The sequence below is a fragment of the Marmota flaviventris genome, chromosome 3 (genome assembly GCF_047511675.1).
Source record: "Marmota flaviventris isolate mMarFla1 chromosome 3, mMarFla1.hap1, whole genome shotgun sequence".
Lineage (NCBI taxonomy): Eukaryota > Metazoa > Chordata > Mammalia > Rodentia > Sciuridae > Marmota > Marmota flaviventris.
In genome coordinates, this window is record NC_092500.1 from 76,773,081 (window position 1) to 76,795,824 (window position 22,744).

Genomic DNA, 22,744 nt, shown 5'->3' on the forward strand with positions numbered 1-22,744 from the left:
GTGCTACAGCACATGTGTGGGTGAGAGGTGAGGTTGGCTGGGACTGAGGTATGGTAGTCAATGCAAAGAAAAGGTTTGAGAGAAGTTTTCCAGGTGGAATGGAACAACCTGGTGCTGGACTGGATAAAGAGTAGTGCAAAGCAAGGAGCTAAGGATGGCTTCCTTGAGCTCTTGGGAGGACAATTCTGCCACTAATTGAACTGGTAAAATTGGAGGAGAAGTAAGTTTATGGATACACAGTAGATACTTCATTTTGAACTTGTTAGACATGCCTGTGAAACATCCAAGCAGATTTCTTTAGTAGGAAGATCTTTATACTGCGGTGAAGCATCAGGAGAGATCTTAAAAATCTATTTGGTGGCACAAAGTGAAGAGAGAATGAAAACCTCAAAACTGTGCAATGATGCTGGTATATTTCTAAAAGTATTTTAATGCTTATTTTTCACCCTACATTAGATTTCTTTTGAGTTTAATACATTTGTGTTAAAAATATTTTCCTCAACATCATATAATTTGTTTCATTGAAAGCAATCTTTATTTTGAATTAGTTATTCATTTTTATCAGACTTAAGGAATAAAATTTGAGATATGAAATATTGATATTGAGCTTACTAATGATCATGTAAAGTTCATGCTTTAAAAATAACATATCTTTGAAGTTTTATTCACAATTTAAAATACACATGATTTATTTATTTTAAAAAAATTATTTTTATATTTTAGTGATGCTGGAGATTGAATCCAGGCATGCTCTACCACTAAGATCCATCCCCAGGGCTTTAATTTTTTTTTTTTTTTTAATTTTGAGACAGGATCTTACCAAGTTGCTGAGGCTGACCTTGAACTTTCAGTCCTCCTGCTTCAGCCTCCCCAGTAGCTGAAGTTACTGGTGTGTACCACTACACCCAGTTTTTACATCTTTTTTGCATTCTAAGTATATGTTCCTTGGAAGTTTGTGTTTTGTTCCAGGCACTTCACAGGGGAATATTGAGAAGGAGTGATTTTTCTGCATCAAGAATAATGTCATTGTAATGTCCCATGTTCTTAGAAAACCACTCTTTCCCAAGAGCATTTCCATATATGTATATATATATAAATATATGAAAACAAGCAAAACAAAACAGTCCTTCCTTCTTAATTCTGTTCTTGCGATTATTCTCTCATTACTTCCTTAGTGGATAGTATAGAAATTTTTAATCTTTGGCCCTCGAATTTGAAAGTAAAGTGATCATATTTGATTACTTTTCGCTGGAGGTGACAGAAGTCTATACTGTTCTTATTTCTGTTCTTTTAATTTTCTTCAAAATGTATATTATCAATATGCCTGGCTAAGTTCCCCTGACAGAAGTTATCATAGCTATATGCTAAATAATAAAGTAAAATAACACTATACCATTATCTCTGAAAGTGAGAAATTTAGAGTTGTGTGTGCTGTCGCACACCTGTAATCCCAGCTGCTCAGGAAGCTGAGGCAGGAAGATCTAAAGTTCAAGGCCAACCTGGGCAACTTAGGAAGACCCTGTCTCAAAATTTAAAAAAAAAAAAAAATTAAAAATGGCTAGTGAAGTATCTCAGTGGCAGATCATCCCTGAGTTCAATCTTTGGTATCTAAAGAAGGGATGGGAGAGGAAGGGTGGAGTGGGGAAATCTAGAACTATGACTTTCTAAATGCAGAAGTCTGACTTGGATTTCTTGAGAAATATTTGCACAGTAAATGAATGGATGGATGATAAAGAGAGCATCATCCTTTTCATTGTTTATAAGTATTGTTGGACTCCCCCAAATAAAATGGTGAATAAGTCTGATCTTTTTTAGGCATCATTAATGTTTCCACCATATACTACTCAAAACTGTGACCTCTTCATTTATTCTGAATTGCTTTTCCACTCTGCCTCTTCCTAAAACTTTTACCATCTCCTGTCAGTTAAAACAAAAAAATCTCCAAAGTATTACTTTTAATTTTTAAAGAACTCTACATTATTTACCTTTTAAACAAAAACTTATATAATCAATGTCTAACTTCCCTACATTGAAATCATGTAGATTATGAGTTCCTGAATACATGAATTGATAGCAATGATTGGTTTGGCATAATAATTAACATGCAAATATTAGAAGAGTGAAAGGAAGGAAACTCTTTTAATTTTCTTGAAACTCGGTATCATAGAAATTATTTTTAATAATTATTCAGACATTTTGATGTATTTGTTTATAATTTAAGAAAGAATTCACCACCAACCCTGCCAAAAAAGATCCTGAACTATGTTGTCAGAGTGTGTCTATCGTGTTGCCTTCAAATCATTTAGTGTATTTCAACATCTAATACATGGCAGGTGCATGGCTTGTTCTAAATCTGTACCTGAGTGATTGAAAACATGAATGTAGCTCCTGTATGGCAATCTTGAATACCCAGAGACATTTAGCTTAATATCACTTTTTAGGGAAAGAATGTTAACAGTTTTTGATAAGTAAGTTTTGTAACTTGAATGAAAATTTCCAGGGCAATTTTTAAAGTTCCACAATCCTTGAAAAAGAGATTTTATGTTGTGTAGAGCTCTTCCACACTTGGCCATTTGCATTAAAATGACAAATTTGTTTTCTTGTCAAGTCTTGCTTGAGGTCTGCAGTTTCTAGTTATTTATAGCCCAGCTTTTGAGTCTTTTTTTATTAATTTTGTTTTCAGGATGCTGTTTTGATGCAATTTTGTGCAAACAAATTGGACAAGAAGGATTTCTTTGGAAAATCAGACCCTTTTCTTGTATTTTATCGAAGTAATGAAGATGGCAGGTAGATTTATCTTTTATTCATTTTAACTCTTTGGTGAGAGTGATATTTGAGTTATTACATTTGAGTCAGAGGAGCATATTAAGTTGATAAATGGAGGAAAATATTTTGGTACTTTAAAAATTGATGTGATTTTTGTGTCTCAGTAGTAATGTATAACTTCATAATCATTTTGTATATTATATTTGATACTTAAGATGAATGATTTTAAGTTTCACAGAAACATTTCCTATTTACTTTTTATGCAATTATGATATTGCCTTAGGATTGTGGAAGAATGATATTGTGTAGAAACCCAAAATGCTGAAACAAATATATTTTGTTGTATTATTGAACTCTTAAACCATTTTCTTTAGAAGGATATGAACTTATATGGATTGCTTTTTATGCTACAGTGGTTTTTTTTCCAGTAATATCTGAGTCCAAAGTCAATAATTTTTTTTAGTATAGTATAATAAAATTTGATGTTTTGCTAGTTATTATTAGATTGTTTTTTGTGTTTTTGAGTACATGTCTATGATTTATAGAGCATAATTTAGCATAAATAATTACCATTAAGTATATTTGATTATCATGTTCTGTGATTCATGTTGTACTGTCAGTATTCATGAAAAAATTTAGTGGTTAAATATATTATTAAAGTTATGTTGTCAAGGTTTAAATCATAATCATGTTACTTAACAGCTATAGGCCTGTGGGTGGGCATTAAACTATGTTAAGACTCAGTTTTCTAATGTATAAATTGAGGTAATGATCATAGTTACCTTCCAGGATTGTTAAAAGAATTAAATGACTTATTACACAAAATGTCTAGAAGTTTTTCTAGCATGTAAGAAGAATTTAAACATACTTATTATTATTGCTATAATTATTATTGTTTTATAACAATAATTAAGAGTAAATTAAGAGTGAAGGGCATAAAATGAAAAATAATTATTTGTTAGTACTGCTTCACTTTAAGTAAAATCACACAACATGTTAAAGTTATGTGGAACTCATAAGATGTCAAGTAGAAATATAAAGTTTGCTATTTAAAGTGAATGCACTGGGCAGTTTAGAATGATGCTTTACTTATTGTGAGATTTTTGCTGATGAACCTACTAAGTAACTGTTGGATATTTTTGTTGTAGTGCCTTATTATTGTATATGTCATTTGAATTTGGTGGTAAAAATGTAAGAGTGTCAGTTGCATTTGTACATCAATTATAGCCATATGAAAAATATTGAAGAAAGTAATCATATTTCCCAGGCATTTCAAATGTAGAGAGAAACAAAGGACTGATTCAGACTTTCTGGAGTCACAAAGTTCTTGTCTTCTCTTGACCAAACTATTTCTTTACTGAATTTCCTATTTTCCTTCTTACTACTTTATTTGTAAAGATTAGTTGTACAAGCATAGGTGTTCAGGGTATCATACATTGGAAGCTACAAGTTATGCCTTTGTTGCAAAATGTTATTATGCTTTTAAGAAAGATACTCAAATACAAAGAACTCAAAAACTTAGACAATAAGAGAACAAACAACCCAATCAACAAATGGGCCAAGGACCTGAACAGACACTTCTCAGAGGAGGACATACAATCAATCAACAAGTACATGAAAAAATGCTCACCATCTCTAGCAGTCAGAGAAATGCAAATCAAAACCACCCTAAGATACCATCTCACTCCAGTTAGATTGGCAGCCATTATGAAGTCAAACAACAACAAGTGCTGGCGAGGATGTGGGGAAAAGGGTACACTTGTACATTGCTGGTGGGACTGCAAATTGGTGCAGCCAATTTGGAAAGCAGTATGGAGATTTCTTGGAAAGCTGGGAATGGAGCCACCATTTGACCCAGCTATTCCCCTTCTTGGTCTATTCCCTAAAGACCTAAAAAGAGCATGCTACAGGGACACTGCTACATCGATGTTCATAGCAGCACAATTCACAATAGCAAGACTGTGGAACCAACCTAGATGCCCTTCAATAGATGAATGGATAAAAAAAATGTGGCATTTATACACAATGGAGTATTACTCTGCATTAAAAAATGACAAAATCATAGAATTTACAGGGAAATGGATGGCATTAGAGCAGATTATGCTAAGTGAAGCTAGCCAATCCCTAAAAAACAAATGCCAAATGTCTTCTTTGATATAAGGAGAGTAACTAAGAACAGAGTAGGGTCGAAGAGCATGAGAAGAAGATTAACATTAAACAGGGATGAGAGATGGGAGGGAAAGGGAGAGAGAAGGGAAATTGCATGGAAATGGAAGGAGACCCTCAGAGTTATACAAAAGTACATATAAGAGGAAGTGAGGGGAAAGGGAAAAATAATACAAGGGGGACAAATGAATTACAGTAGAGGGGGCAGAGAGAGAAGAGGGGAGGGTAGGGGAGGGGAGGGGGGATAGTAGAGGATAGGAAAGGCAGCAGAACACAACAGACACTAGTATGGCAATATGTAAATCAATGGATGTGTAACTGATGTGATTCTGCAATCTGTATATGGGGTAAAAATGGGAGCTCATAACCCACTTGAATCAAAGTGTGAAATATGATATATCAAGAACTATGTAATGTTTTGAACAGCCAACAATAAAAAATTAAAAAAAAAAAGAAAGATACTCAATCATTAAAAAATAATTATTAAGAAAGGATATAATTTAAAATTATAAAGCAGAAATTGCTAAAATTTGATAAATCTCATTTCAGAAAACTTTCCATATATATTTAGACACAGAAAACTAGTTCACTAGCTAGAGCCAAGTATATTCATTAATTAATAAATGAATTAATATAGATCATTCTGTTTTGATGGTGAATGAGTAAAATGCTCTGAAGTACTCCTCACTTTTTACATGTATGTCAATTTCTTACTCAAAAGATTTTGCTTTATTTTTATTTAATTGAACATGGAACTATTTCAAAAACTGTCTCTCGCTCATAATGTGTGAGGCTTATTTTATTTTAAAAAGAAGTAACTTCTTTTCTACTAGAAATGTTAATTTAAAACCTCTAATGATATATGTTACAAATTATTTTTTGCTTTCACATTTATTTAGTAACTCGACCTTTGTAGTAAGTAATCTTGGTAAATAGATTTGGTTGAAGTATCTTCATATAGATTATTTAATGAGTATTTTTCTTACAATATTTTTGTGATAGACATCTATACACATTTATATTCGTATCTATACTCCTGAATATTAGAAAAAGCTACATCAGAATCCTGTTAGAATTTCCACCAACTATATCAGCTCTGGAATTCTTACTGGTGAAATTTTTCTGTCCACATCACATCTAATGTGTTACAAATGAGAATGTTTAACAGGAGAAAAATGACTACCTGGCTCATCAATATCTCACTAAGAAGATGAGTCACTTTCTTATGAGGAAAAATTTCAAGTGTCAAATTATTTAATCACTGTGACTGGTGACACTAGGAATATACCAGAAATTTTCATTTAACCATAAGCAAATTAGCCCAAAAATCAGTAGACTGTTGAGCATGTTGCTTTAAAGATGGTCAGTTGGTTTTTATTTTATCTTGTCTACTGTCATTGATCTGAAGTACATTGCTCCAGTCTTTCTCTCCTTTCTTTGATACATCACATGATTTCCCCTGTGCTAGATCTTTTCATTTGTCAAACAATCTTGGCTTTTGTTTTCTTCTGTCATGAATAATAATAATGATAAAAATAACAAAAACCCTTTTCCTTATCTATTTTTTTTTTTTTTTTTTTTACTTTAAGCTATTGTATTACTCAACTTTCTGTGACTGGGAAAAAATATCTGAGAAAATCAACATAAAAGAGGAAAAGTTCATATTGGCTCATGATTTAAAGAGGTTTCAGTCCATGGTCAGCTGACTCCCTTGCTTTTGGACCCATTTTGAGGCAGAACATCACTGTGGGGAGCCCATGGTAAAGCAAAGGTACTCACCCCATGGTGACTGGAAAGAGAGAAAAGACTCCCCATATCTCCTTCAAGGACACATCTCTGATGACCTAATGTCTTTCCACTGGGCCCCACCTCCTCAAGGTTCCACTATTTCCCAGTGGCACTGCAGATGGTGGCCAAACCTTGAACACATTGTGGGATTCATTGAAGACCCAACTCAACTGAGCTACCCTCCATTTCTGTTTTTCATTTCACAGCTGCACCCTTCAAAAATAATGTACATGACTCTTAGTTTCTCTTTTCCTTATTAAACCCACTTCAACCAGGTGTTTCTCTCCAACACTCCAACAAAATCATTCTTTTTTAGAGTTATAGATCATCTTTATATATGGCCTGTGAGTTTTTATAAAAATAACTTATAAAATAGCTTTAGGTTTATTGAATCTGTGGAAAAACAGTTGTGATAAACTTATAGCGAAATCTCATTGTTTTATATTATAGTGAGCTAATCTTAAAAGTTTTCAAGTCATTCTCCTTTTCTTACATGGTGTAGCAACAAGAGTGGGATCAACAACATTTATTCTGCATAAAAAGAAAGAGGATTGTCATTAAAACACTATATCATAACTGAATCATGAAAGTAACTGAAAACTTTTTTTTTTTTTTACAGTTTTACAATTTGTCATAAAACTGAAGTTGTCAAAAACACTCTAAATCCAGTATGGCAAGCGTTCAAGATCTCAGTCAGAGCATTATGCAATGGAGATTATGACAGGTAAAATAAATGGCAACTTCTCTAAGGATTTCAGATGTTTAGTATAGATCTAATAATTGAAGCAAGATTATTTTTTAAATGGTGGCTTTTTTGCTTATGTAAATATGTATTTATAAATGGTTGTTTAATTTATTCAAAAAATTTTAAGTGACTCTTATTCGATGATGATTTGGGCAATAGATGTAATTTGGCTAATTAAAATTTGGTTAAACTGATTTTCCAAAGATGAAAATGTGCAGTGAAAATATTACACATGAAAATATCCAAGGTACATTGAACATTAATTTAAGCTTTAACTTGTTATTTGAGAGCCATTTCGGAATTCTCATTGCCTCAAGGCTTTAATATAATACATCCTTCTCGAGTGGAGTAAGTACATATACCGGAGTTACAAGACAAATTATTGTCACACAAAGTCTTGAAAATGTTACTTGGCACAACTGAGGTCATGGTTGCTGATTCATAGAAATTCTATAGATATAGAATGTTGTTTTGATGAGTACCCAGATGAGGTGGTCCTGAAGATATTCCCACATTCCTGATGATTTCTTAAAATCAATTTTTTTTCTCTTTTAATGAGAGTAAATTATATAGTTATCTTATTTGCATAAAAGAAAAAGGAAGTTGACTCTATTAACCAATATTATACAAGGAATACTTGATTACCAATGTGTCATTAAGTTTACTTTGAAATGTGATATGCTACTTAATTATCATGTTATTTATTTAATAAGACTGCAATTTTTTTTTTTAACTGGACTCATTCTTTTTCTGAGAAAGTGGTTCTTATAATGTGATTAGTTGTATTTGTACCATCTGGTAATCTTGTAGGAATTCAGATTTTCAGGTCCAATTCCAGACCGACTAAGCCAGAAACTCTGCAGAAGAGGTCCAGTTACCTGTGTCTTGATAAGTCCCCATATGATTCTGACTTTGAGAAATACTGTGCCAAGACAGTGGTTTTCAAAAGTGTGGAAGTGGGGGCCTGCCTCCTGGTTGAGGAGCTGCGTCCCATGTACTTTCTCTACTCCCATTAAAGAATCAGCATAGATTCTAGAAATCGACTTAAAATCTGAAGTGAATTCTAACAATGAAGTTAGCTAAATCACTTTTAAATTACTTTGTAAATATCTACAAGCTTGCACTGTTTTATCTGTCAAGAATATCTGACAAATTAGTTTTTAATTCTCAATCATATTATTTTGATCATACTAATTAATGTTAATGTGTGTTTTTCCCATGGACAGAACAATCAAAGTAGAGGTTTATGACTGGGATAGAGATGGGAGGTAAGACATTTTCTTTTCTTTTATTCATGCTTTTCAAACTACATATACTTTAAGAAGCAGGTACATGGAAATGGCCCTCATTTTTAATTTCCATTTTTAGATTACATATTTTGTCTGGTTTTTTTCAAATGACATTGAGATGTTTACATGAGATTTTAAAAGAGTGTATCTTCTTTCAACTTGGAGATTAAAAGAGATTTTCATCATTTACAGTAATAAAGATTTTTCACTTTGGACCTGATGTTTTTCTCATGGCTTCCGACTGGTAGATGTCTAGTTTATTAGCTGTAGATCAGAGTTTGTCAAATTTCTGCATCCTGAAATCTCTCTGAAGATTCCTACAACCTTTATATCCTGTACCATTCAAGGGAATATATCTGAGCACCGAACACACACTCTTCACTCCCCCTGCAGAAACAAAGAAACCCTAGAATTGTGTCTGGGGATTGGTAGAGCAAATGGTTGTTCGGAGCTCTGCGGGACACTCTCCCCCTGCATATCACAGTAGATGCTAAAGACTAAAAGGGTGGAAACACACTACTTCTTCCTTTTCTTCTTTGAGCATTTTTCCAGTGTTTCTGCCATTTTAAGTAGAATTAATATTGAGATGTCTTCAAGTATTCAAGCCAAGGACCCAGAAATGCTCAAAATTCCAGATAATTGCCTTTCTAGGTACTTCCAGAAAGGACTGAATAGACTCATGACAAAAGAGAATGACAACTGGGAAAGTAGTAAAGGGCTCTTTTAATTTTCCACTTGGCTAATGCCCTAAACCCCAGCCCACAGCTCACTGGTAAATTAAGCTGAAACAGGAAGTCAAAGCTCAAGATGCAAGCATGCAAGCAAAGTCCTTCTCTCTGCAATCCATAGAAACCAGCAACCACACCCAGAGATGGGAGTGAGCTCCCTGAGCACTCCTGTGGGTACAGGAACAGTTTCAGAAGCCCAGCCTATGCCAAAGGGGCAGCCTCTCTCATTCTTTTGCTGCATAGGTAGGAAAATGTCCAACTGGACAGACACTTTCATGCATATATGTGACATTTGCCCACATATTCTCACATATGGTCTAATAATGTCCAAAAATTTGAAAAAAGTAGTATTTTTTTCCTTTTTTAAAAAAGAAGTGATAAGGGAAGATGAAAGAGAGGTGGAAATTTTATATCACATTTTAGCTACCAACAAATAACTATAAGACTTAAGGATTTCAGTCTTCAAACTGTATCTCAAACATGATTGTCCTAAAGTCCGAAAGTCATGGTTTGGAATTTACTCTTGGTGATAACCTGTATTACACCACTGATCATTGCATTTCTGCCAGGTATTCGTTGAATTAATTTTTTGACTTTCCTTTATAAGAATTTGACATGCATTCTGGAGTAAAATCTTATCAGAAAACTTTCTGTTTTTCTGTTGGAAACTTATGCTCCATTGCTTCATTAAACTTGATTCACAGAGAAAATGAATTTTGCTTCCTAGAAATTTAGAAAAAGAAATAATGCTGCTTTAAGTAAAGAAGGACTTTAGGCACTTTATCATATAATTTATTTTAAATTTTTAGAATTGGACAAAACTGGTAGCCTTTTCCTAATAATTTTTACAAGTTGGGGAGATGGTTTTAATTTGACCACTTAGGAATGAGGAGTGTAAGTTCAGATTTCATTATATCCATGAGCATTCAATCCTGTTTGCAGATTTGTAGATATTGTATTATCTATCTCTGAAAGGTGTGCTTCTATGACTGTCCTTCAATATTTCTCTAAAGTTGCAAGCATTTCAAGTAGCTTTCAGTATCAGAGTTAACTTGGAATGTGATTCTTCTTTCTTTTGATTTGTGGGTTTTGAGTATTCCTATCCAAGATATGACTTGATGAATGTTTCTATTGTACCAGGTATTTTCTAAGCATTTTTCATGTTATTCTTAATTTAACTTTTACAATAAATGATAGATATTATATTAATTCCATTTTAGAAATGAAGAAACTGAGGAAAAGAAGTAACTTGCTTAAGGTCATATGAGTAATAAAAGGTGGAGCCAGACTTTGAAACCTGGTAGTATGCTTCCAACAGTGCAGTAATAATTAATGCACTGTGTTTCTATAGGATACACCCTAAAATTATAAATTCTTCTACTTATATGAAAGCTTTTATCGTGGACATTGGTCACGATACTTTAGTAATTGATAATGTGGTAATTGTGAAGAGTGCAAAGGCTATTTAGGAAACCATTTACTATAATTTGACTATTTCGTTACCTGAAATGTTATATTATCGGGGAAAATGTTCTTAAGTAGCAAGTCTTGTATAACCGAAAATTAGGTGCAGATAAATGAGTATTATATATTCTTAGAGGTTCTTAACAGATATTGAAATGGTCAATAAAATATATGCACAATCTGGGTTACACATACACGAAAGATAGAGTAAGAGCAAGAGAGAGAGAGATGAGAGAGAGAAACAGACATACACAGAGACACAATTTATGAACAATTAATGGAAGTGGAGGATTTAGACCATTAGATTGGGGAAACATTTTTCAATAAATAATTACTTTTGAGATATCAAACTTCAGAAGCAAAGAAACTATTTTGATATTAACAAATTCATTTTGTCATTGGATTGTTAACTTTGATATGTTGATTTATCTTTTAATTTTTGCTTCAATATACCATCATTAACAGCACATTCATAAGAGGTCTGAACTGTTAAAGGCTGAAAATAAAGAGGGTGAGGTTGGAAGTAGAAAACATTATTATGGAGAAATTTAAACATTCCTTGAAATGAATTATAGGATTAGCAGAATGAATAGTTAGGGAAATGGATTGCAACTTTGTAAGTGCCTTAATATATTTTTAATGTTAAGGTAGAATACTTTTTCTTTAGTGGAAAATGTAGCTCAATATATTAATAAAAAATTCAATGTACAATTCTGTATGATAATTCTGTATCATAATACAATTCTGTATGATAACTTCATAATATAAATTCAAATTTATATTACCATATATATTTATAGTAATAGTCACCATATAGGTTGATATACAAATTGATATCCAGCTGTGGATAAATGTAGAATAAGAGCATGCTTATTAAGCTTTTTACATGCATTTTTGTTTTTCTGACATAATTTCCCAGAGTAAGTGTCCTTTCCTTAAATCGGAGTGACTATGATATGACACTCATTATATTTTATGACACAATGTTACAATTTAGAGACTTTCTTATTCACTATGTTTGTCCTTCTGCTATCTTTAATATTTGTTCAAAATCCTGTATGCTTATAATTTTATATTCCATATATACGTCCAGAACTTTTGATGCTTCTTATTAGAATAGATTATTTGCTCAGTGGGTTTGTTTTTTACACTATACACTATCATTGTTCAATGGAAATATAATGCAAGTCCCTAATTTTACATTTTCTAGTGGCAACATTAGGAATTAAAAATAGGTCAGTGAAATTGATGTAATAATATATTTCATTAATTCTGTGTATTTAAAATGTTATCAATGTAGAGTCAGTATAAAAAAATAAGGAGAAGTTTTACATTTTAATACTGTCTCTGAAATTTACAATGTGTTTTATGCTTACACCACATTTTAGTTCATACTTGCCACATTTCGGGTGCCCTCTAGCAACACATGGCCATCAGCCACCACACTGGACAGCACCACCTTAGTATTTAATGAAGCCCATCTGATAAATATCATAAGTAACTTTATATTAGATGGAATGTTTTCTTGGCATTTAATCGAAGTTTAGAACTGTCCCCTGACATAGTGGGAAAAATTGGTCATATGTCTATATTATTTTGTGTATAAATTTGACCATAGGAAACCAGTAGAGTAATCTGCTCTTTCAATCTGGGGAAAGTATTTCAGGTAAAAATTAAAATGGAAAGTGCTTGGTTAGTTTCACCTACTTAGAACATTTAGTTTTTGCAGCAAAGGGTACTTCAGATAATTGTGGTCACAATGATATTCATGGTCAGGGAACTTCAGATAGCAGTGTGGTCTTGTCAGAATTCTGATAGTATTTTTAGCTTAATTCATCAACTTGAAATTAATTCTGTGAGGAACATCTCATCAATCTATGAAGTATACACAAATGTGGTAATGCTGTTAAGCAAGTTAGCACTTAATGTTAACTTAGGTACCCTGAGCTAATCTAGAAGAGAAGAAATATAGTCATCTGTCCCTTTTATTTAAACATACTGACAATATCTGAGAGTGCCAGGGGCATTGCTTGACCTTAGGATGAGTAATTGGTTTCAATGCACTTCATTTTCAAAAAGTTAAATCACTTTACTAAAATCATTCCCATAGATTCCACTTTTTCTTTAAAGGATGAGAAAGAAGATTATTTTAAACTTCATTTTAACAATTGGAAGCTAAAGTGCTGTAAAACTGACTTGTCTGAGTTCTGGAGCAATCAGTGGCGGTGTCCTTGAAAAGCTTCAATTGCTTGAAGTTGCTTTAGCTGAATTTGTAGCTTAATTTAAAATTCAGTGAGCATTAATGGAGTAGCTCTGCATTAAGTCCAAGTATCTATTATATGGGACTGATTGTAAATGGGCTACCAAGTAGATCGCTGTCTACCAGAAAATGATGATTTGATGAAAAGGCTGAGATAGTGAACTGCCAATCAGGAAATTCCAGCTTGCCAAAGTCTCTTGAATAGGGAGACTAAAAGTTTCATTGTTACCACTCTGCATTTTGTCAAATGGTGTCATTTAATAGGGGCATTTATTATAACTAAGTGCAAACTTCATTTTGCTATACAAATACTGTCTTTTTCTAGTATGTTACCTTTGAAGCTAATATTTGATAAATGTATTTGATGTTTTCATTCTGGGATTATGCATCATCATGTCCAAGTGATTCCCGGCCCAGTGCTTGAGAATTGTGAGTTGTTTAAGACATTAGACCTCCTTTTAGGAGGATCTTTGTAAATCTTTTATGTTTTTCATTTGTTTTCAGTTTCTTCACTCACTCTAGCTAATCTTCCCTGAAATATAACACACCATTTACCTGTAATTAACCCTGAATATCCTGTGTATTCAGTAGACAAGATTCAATCTTTTCCTTATTCCATTGCCTATTCTTTGAGATTTTTAAAATATTAATAAGTGGAATTTCTTAATGTGCATATTATTCACTGACATATCTATTTCCCCCATCTACTAAATGATTCTTCTCAGATATAGCTTGTGAGTTCTTCATTGCATTTCCCTTTAATCTATAATTCTTACTCTCAAGAAAGGCTGATCTAATTATATATCATTAGGTACTTAGTATGGTAATCAACTTTTAACTCTTGAACTTCTTCATTGATTTATAATCCAGTAGAAATTCTATTAATTAATTTGGAATAAATTGTCATTGAGCACACATTGTGTTGAACCAGGTGATGCTATTTAACAAAAAAAAAAAAAAAAAACAGAATCCTTTATACAATAATATATTAATCACATTTAAGTTTTTAAAAATTCTTCTACCTTTAATGATTTTGGATTCTCTCAGCTATATATTTCAAGAAGTGCATATATCTTGTCTTCAATTAGATTATTTTTAAAGAAAATTTTGTAACTAATTCACACAGGCCCTTTACTAACAGAAAAATGCAAGACAGATTTTGGGAAGTGGTACTCTAGCCAATTTCCACCATGCAGTCTCATGTTGGGCCTGTCCTCTTCCATTGTGCATTTACTGAGATCCCTTCATCCCTTGGAAAAACCTGCTGTGTTCTTTTTGCCTCTTGGTTTTCTGTTTGGGCCAAATTTAAATGCCATCAATTGTAGGAAAGCTTTTCTTTGTCTCAGAATTCATTTAATCCCCCTCTCCTGTGTGTTTACCACCTATGAATGTTTATTAGCAGACTTAATACATTTTGACTTGTATCAAAATTATTTGTTTCTGCTTTGCCATTCGTGATAATTATTAATTCCCTAGGGTCAAGAACCTGGATTTTATCTTCTTATTCCTCACAGTGTAGATTAACTGCCTTTTATGTACTAGCTCCTTGCTGTGTTATTTTTCAATATTACAGAAGAGAGTATTTAAAATAGCTGTTATCTGTTTAATGATCCTCTGTCAATACTTGTTGTTTTATCTCTTCATTATCATGCTTTAAATGAAAATATTTTGAATAATATCGGTGCTTTATTTCTACAGTGGAACTTCAGGGAGTGAGTTTTGAGCTGTCATTTCCTGAGTCTCTGTTTTACTGTTTGCAGTTATCCTTGGTTTTACATTCATGTATTTATGATCTTATGATGAAAATTGATATTTTTTGTTTTATTTTGTGTCCAAATACTGATAAATTTTCACCTGATGCACAGAATTATCAAATTCAAATCAACCTGTGTACCCATATTGTTAATTTTTTGTGTGTGTGTGTTTCTCCATAGCTTTATTATTATATTGTTAAATTTTATTTTTTTATCACCTTACTATTTAAATTCTTTTGTCTCCATTAAAATGTTATCATTCAATTGTGAAATATAAATTAATTTCTAATTCCAGTACAAGATAATATTAGAATCCTTAGGACTGGGAAAGACTATTCAAATTAAAACTCTATTTTACAAAGAGGAGATTGATTTTGCTTCATTCTGTCCAATCCTAAACTAGTCATCAATTTCACCACTAATTCTGCCTTTCTTCTCTCAGGTTTATTCTATTGTGAGATTTCCAGGGGTGATATTCAAATGTTCATACACCATCAAAATAGAGGAGAGCCATGTAATGGGAATAGGGATCTACAAGCCCTTTACATTGCCAGGGTCAATCTTTTAGGATTATGGGGTGACCTGGAAAGCCTAGGGGGCATCCATGGAATATGGGGCAGTAAGTAACCACATAAGAGACTGAGCAGTGACTAATTATTACCAGGTGGGCAGGTCTGTTATCTTTCTATTTTTATATTTACTTTGGCTCTACCAATTAATATTTCTTGAAAATAAGTCCTCTAATCCCAAATACGCAGAACTGAAGGATCATAATCATTTTTTGGCCCTTCCTTTCTCTTATCCACAGTGTCCAATAAGTTGTAAACGCCTGCATCTCTCAGAAATAAACAGTGAATAACAGCATCACTGTCACTAGAAGAAATTAATGATTTTCCTAAAGTAGTTCTGTAATTATCTGTAGTTTTCATGAGGTAAAAAGATGAAGTAAATACAGATGTAAATAAAAAGAGTATTAAAAGTTACTAGAATTTGCTTTGTAAGAATACCATAATTTATACAATAAAACACTGGAAATGGTTTTTTAAAAACTGAACAGATACTTGGCCTGGGGTTGTAGTTCAGTGGTTGAGCGCTTGCCTCTGGTGAGTGAGGAACTGGGTTTGAGCCTCTGCACTACATATAAATCAATCAATCAATCAATCAATCAATTAATTAATAAATGTCCATTGACAACTAAAAAAATGTTTTTTAAAAAAGTAAACAGATGCTGAAAAGAGAAAAATAATAAAGAGAACAGTATAACAGTAGGAAGTAATTTTATAATACAGCCCAGGGAGAGAGAAAATAAATCAAGACAAATGAAGGCCTGAATATTACAAATGGAAGAAAAGGAATGTAGGCAGAAAGGACTGTCCAGAATAGGACAAAAATATTCTAGCAAGCTTTGGAATAAGGGAAAATGGGTGAAGCTAAGGTCTTATTAATGTCTCTTGGAAAGATTTGGATTTTAAGTCCACCTTTCCAAAATAAATCATTTTATGTCTTCAGGACCACTATTGCTGAATTAAAGTTAACTATCACAGAAAAGGAACTTAAACTGAGTGAAAATGTTAGCTTTTAGTTTGGTCTATAGATAAGATTTAGTATTAAAGTCTGTAGTTCTCTGAATCTAAAATCCTACAGCAACTCAGGTTGAAACCTGCCAGGGAGGCAGGCTATTTGAAGGCAACCAAATTCCTTCTTTTGAGTTAGATTTGGAAGAATGAGAAATTAGAAAATAACCAATTTAGCCTTTCATATGATTTGAGATGATTTTTATATGAGATTAAAACCAACCTAAGAATTAATCAAGACTCAAACCATTAACAAAATAATTTCCACCTAAATGGGAATAACAGAAAGAAAAGAAAATAGAAGGCTAGGAATGAATTTCTGAATTTAAACCTCCCTTAACAGGGATGGAACTTATGGGTCCATTTTAAGAATGATTTTTGTGATTCAATTACAATTCACTGCAGCAAAGTGTGCAAGTCCTAAATTCACAGTGTAATGAAGTTGCACAGATTGATCACACCCTGTGAGGAGCACTCGCATTGACACACAGAGGTTCAGCAGCAGTTTAAAGCATTCTCCTGCCCTTCTAAGTCACTATTTACCTTCTTCAAGGCAGCCACTTTCCTGCCTTCTATTACCATGGCTTAGTGCTGCATATTTTTGAATTTAATATAATGTATTCTCAGAGTAACTCCTCTTTTATGTCTGGTTTTTGCTTGACATTGAGAAAAGTTTATGAGATTCATATTGTTTTTGTTCATTGCAGTGTCTTTAGCGTATCTTGCTGGTCAGTAAGCTACAATAAATCTAATTAGTCCATGCTTGGTGGACCTTTTTTTTAATGGTTTTGGTTGTTATGATCAGTGCCGCATGAACATATTTGTGTATGTCTCTTAGTAGTACGTGGTGAAATTTGATACAATGGGTATATACCTGGGTCTGGGTCCTGTATTTAACTTTAGTAGGTTCTCACCAACACTTTTCTAAAGTGGTTTGCCAGCTTACTTAACAAGGAACATTGTGTGAGAGTTTTAGTTGCTCTGTATCCATGTCAATATTTGGATCCAGTTTTAAATTTTAGCCATTTTTGAAGGCGTCTCATTGTGCATATCTCATTTTGTTTGTCCCTGGGGACCAGTCACCAGTCAGGTTGACTGCTTTTGACAGTTATTGGCCATTTGAAGAAATCCATAAATTTAAATATATAAAGCTTTATAGATAAAAATATCATTTCTTTAATACACAAATAGTCCTAGTATAATAAGAAAATGCCCACACTCAATTACAAAGACACAAAGACTTTATCATTGATCAGAAAAACACAAATAGTAAATTCATAAGAAAATAATCAAGTCACTAGTAATCAACAACAAAAACAAAATTTCAAACATATATGTATAATAAATTACATTGAAACCAAATAACTTTTAAGCCAAACTAGAAAATATTTTAAAATACATTATTTGATATTGATCATGGGATTGAGGTAGGAGTTTTATACTTTAATAGGGTTATAAATGGTAACAAAATATTGGGAACTGATTTGTTTACATCTATTAATATCCTTAAAAATACCTCTTTAACTTTTCTCTACTTCTTTCATTTCTAAGACTCTATGATAATTATCAGAAAACAGAAAAGAAGGCTTATGCTAAAAATGTTCAACTCATATATAACAATTTAAGTGTTCAAGTTAAATTCTGAGACATCCATCAAAAGGAATATTATATATTTATTAATAATATTGTTTTCTAGGGAGGTTTAATGATTTGTGGGTATGCTTTTAATAATTTTAAAATTGAAATTTTAGAGTACTATTCAGTAGAAGTAGCATATGGTCACATTTTTCTGGTAGCCACAATAAAAAAGAATTATAATCTAGTGAAATTATTTTAATAATATATTGTACTTAAATGGATGTAAATGAAGTATTATTTTTCAGCATGATTAACATCAAGATTGTTAATGAGATACTTTTTATTTGTGTATTGTCTTTGAAATACAAAATATTTTACATATTTCATGAAAAGCTCCATACTGGTCATATTTTAGGTATTCAGTGATTCCGCCTGGCTAATATCTAGTAAATTGAACAGTGTAGCTTTAAGCGCTGTATCTGCAATATTTAGAATATGTAAATAGAAAAGATACATCAACCATCAGAAAGGTTCTCTCTTTTTACTTCTTTTTTTTTTAATCTACCTTTCCCTATTCTCAACAAATTTCTCCATGGTTTCTTAAAATATATTAAGAAAAGAAGGTGTCAACCAAATGTCTAGAAATATCAATATTATAAATAAATCAGCTTGACATATCAACTCTCTAGTTCCATTATGTGGCTTAGAGAGCTGAGTTCCTAATGCATTTCATACCTCTTTACCTGTGGGATTAAGAGATGGTTAAGTAAGCAAGAAGAGACTGCCTCTGGGGAGAGAGAATAATGGATGATAACTAACAAATGTCAGAAGATATCTATCTAGAAACACTGGCCATAGCTCCAAATATTGGTAATAGTATTTTAATTGTTAGTAAAGCATATAGTGTCTTCATAAGAAATCACAGCTTGCTACTTTCTTAAAAATAATAATAGCACAATGGGATGGTAACAATTCACAACAAAGTATATTTTATAAGAACTAGAAGAATAGAGTCTGAAGCTTCCCAACACAAAGAAATAATAGCTGTTTGAGAGGGAAATGCTAATTATTCTGTTTTAATTATTATACATTGCCTACATACATTGACTAAATTATCTCACTGTACACCATAAATATGTACAATCATTGCATTTCATTTTGAAAAAAAAATTAATTCAGAAAATCTGGTTGCTTCTAAAAAGCCTGAGACGATCAGATGAGTAGAATCCTATACTTCAAGGATTGAGGCTAGGAGTTAAGGGTGAAAGATGTCTCATGTTAAACTGGCAAGCAGAGCACCAATTTCTCTAATTTCCAGTTTCTCTTTACAGAAACTACATCTTAAGTTTATTTTTTCTCATTTATTTAATTAATATGTTTTGCACTCCCATCTTTTTCATTCAGGAGACAAAAACATCTAAGTCATATGCAAATTCATTCTATATTTTCAATATGTAAGATTCCAGGTTCTGCTTTAAGGTTGAGTGGTAACAGAAAGGAAGCTTTTAATTGCACTTTATTCTTCATAAAAATTAATAAAATGACTGAAATTTACTGCTGATGATTTTGATTCAAGTTCCTGCTTGTGTCTCCAGGGGTTCATAGTTATTGCCCTTAAAATGAAAATCTCTCTGTTATATTCAAAACATTGGAGAATGATTTCTTGTAATGATGCTTTCTCCAAAGAACAATCTCCTGATGAAGGACAGCAGTGTTCTCAATACCATACTGAGAGACTGACACTTTGTCAACAAGATATTCAGTCGCTCAAGTCTGAAGTACCTCCGCGTTGTTCATTTTCATCATTTTTGTTATCTTCTAGCATCCATAGGACTGTCTTAAGGTTTATAAGAAATTCATCTGAAAAAAGAGTTTAATTATAACACACATGAGAAATATACTGAAGTTTCTAAAGAAAAAGCACAAAACCTTACCTGTTTTGTTGTTGTTTAATGGCAATCTTTTTGACAACCAGGTTACTGGATGAAATATTTCATTAATTAACATATTTCTGACTTCAGTTCATCTTACCAGCTGCTTCCCAAAAGATTTTTAATTATATTCAAAGGTTTTCCCCTGGGCTCACATTGAACAGTATTTTGCATATCTCTAAAATGACCTTAAATGACATCTCCACCCTATGAAATATAACACATTGACCTTTTAATGTAATCAAGAGCAAATTATTGAAATCGTCTCACTACTTGCCAGAGATATATATTGCAGACTGTTGGCAGTGGTGGTGGTTTCAGCTGGAGGTACATATGAGGAGCTTGCTTGAAACTGTTGCCCATCCAGATGCTGCTTCAGTAGACTCAGGATAGGATGCAGTCTAAGTGTGAGGGATTTTTTAATTTTTTTTAGAAAAACTCTGATTCATTCTGATTCATATTTGGACTGAAAGCTATTTTAGAAACTTACTCTGGAATTGAATAATAAAAAGATTGCCGTCGATGAGACCAACTTTTTTTTTTTCTGAGATTAGGAACAGAAGGTCAATATGTTAAAATGAAGACATGTTTTTTGAGCATCTATTCAAAGCAGATTGCTGTATTAGTTACTGCATGGGAATTAAAAATGATTAACATACATACAGCCCATATATTGAGAAAGATTGTGGTCCTATAGAAGATACAGTACAACCTCTGCAGCAAAACACTAGACAAAGCATGAACATTTCCTGATAGGACTATATCATAAAATGGATGCTGAATTTCAGAAAAAATAAAAATTTACATCTGGGTGGGAATGTTCCAGATAAATTTGTGGTAAGTTGATATGTGATTTATCTGAAAAGAGAGCAGGAAATACAAAAAGAAGGGATGTTGTGAAACCAAGGATTAGAGGATTTTGTTTTGGCTATGGTTCTGTGTAAGTAGGTTATCATATATTAAAAAAAAAAAAAACTAATGACAAATACAGATATAAAAAGTAAGGTAAAAGTATGTAATGAAAGAACTCTAGTGACAGATGAGGTTATATAATGAATTCCATTGGAATTTTGGAGCTGTTGAGATTTTGATTCTCAGCCAGGGACATTTTAACATGATCAAACTATAGAAAAATATCTGTGCAATCAGAGAGAGACAGAAGTACAAAAGCTACTTGGGAGGTTTATGGAGATTATTGGGATAGTGATAAAAACCTCTTAGGTTGGTAGCAAAGACAATGGAAACAGTATTGAATTTCACTGTCAGGTACAGCGCCTATACACTTCGAATATGCTTAGAGTTTGCACTTTCCAATGTACTTTTACGCACACTTTCTCATTTAACAAAGGTGAGAATGGATACTTGGGCTAGTGTTAATGGGCTGGATTCTGTGAGTTTATAATGGCTGAATGGTTTCAGTTGGAGACTGAAATAAAACAAAATTTTTGGATTCCTAATATAGATTGTAAAAGAAAACATGCTTTATTGATAGAAACAGCGGAATAACGAGTTGCTAACTTGTCAGTTTTAGAAGTGGATATGATGAACTTGGCCTTCAATTTGATGGATTTAAAATTCCAGTTTAGCCTTTGCTTAGTCTTGATAAAGAGACTAATAAATATATAAATCTGGTGCATGTTTGCAACAAAGATGATACTAGAACTCATGCTCACCTCCTGCTGGAAAAAGGGAAACATGTCAGACCTTAGCAACTGGATCCTACTCTGCTTTTAAACATAAGACTATTCCTAAAAGATCTAGATATTTGTGAGTACTAGCTGTGTTTCATCTTGTTTCTCATTCTAAGATATCACTGTATCTCCACTCTTTCCCATACCTAGCTCCTCTTTTTAAAATTTTATAGCATGTGGAGTTGTGATTCAGACTGTTAGAGATTTGGGAACTAGGGGAGAAACTGCAATATAAATTGAAGATATAAATTGAGGAATGTTCTACTTAAATGATCTGTTTGAAACAACAGACATATGTGATTGCTCAATGAGAGTTTTAGGAGAAAAATCAATGGAACAGGTCAAAGAGATCTTACAAGTTAAATTTCTGGATATTGTGAAGATTTTGTATAGTAATGATGCTTGTTCTTTATACAGTAGAGTGATTATTTTCTATTACTATTTTCTCTGTAATTTTAAAACATCAAGGCAATTTGAAAATTTAGCTTTTGTAAATATTGATGTACATTTGAGTGCTGGTTTTATGTATTTTAAAGAACATTTTGTCTGAATGACTGGCATGTGCCTTCCTGGTGTGGGTAAAGGCCAAACATCTCAAATTCCATTTTATATCTTAAGGTCTGTTGTGCTGTATTACTTCACCAAACACTTCTGCTCAATGTTTGAATTTTAAATTCTGGAGTTCTACTACAATAATCTTAGTTCCAGCCTGCTTGTGAGCATTATTTTGGATATTCATAATTTTAAATGGTATCTACACAAGTAATTTTAAGGAAGACAACAAAGCCCTCTAGACTATTTTATTTGAAACATATAAGTAATAATATATTTGAATTATCTAAGTAACTGCCTCAGTTATCCACATTCTTATAAATGGAAGAAAGTTTTTTGTGTATAAGATACTTCAAAATATTTGGGGTCATTTCTGTATTTTATTTGAAACCAGGTAATATAGTCCACATAAAGATAGATGTTACTAAAAATCTGGAAATTTTAATATTTTGCTAATA

General features: G+C 32.5%; 1 protein-coding gene across 1 annotated transcript in view; it reads left to right on the forward strand.

The window, feature by feature from the left end:
- Cpne8 (copine 8) overlaps positions 1-22,744 on the forward strand; it is a 204,357-nt gene that overhangs the window by 112,509 nt on the left and 69,104 nt on the right. The window contains exons 8-10 of the mRNA XM_027934231.3: positions 2,684-2,787; positions 7,340-7,444; positions 8,692-8,733. Of these exons, the coding sequence (XP_027790032.1) occupies positions 2,684-2,787; positions 7,340-7,444; positions 8,692-8,733 (251 nt within the window). The remainder of the gene's footprint in view (positions 1-2,683; positions 2,788-7,339; positions 7,445-8,691; positions 8,734-22,744) is intronic.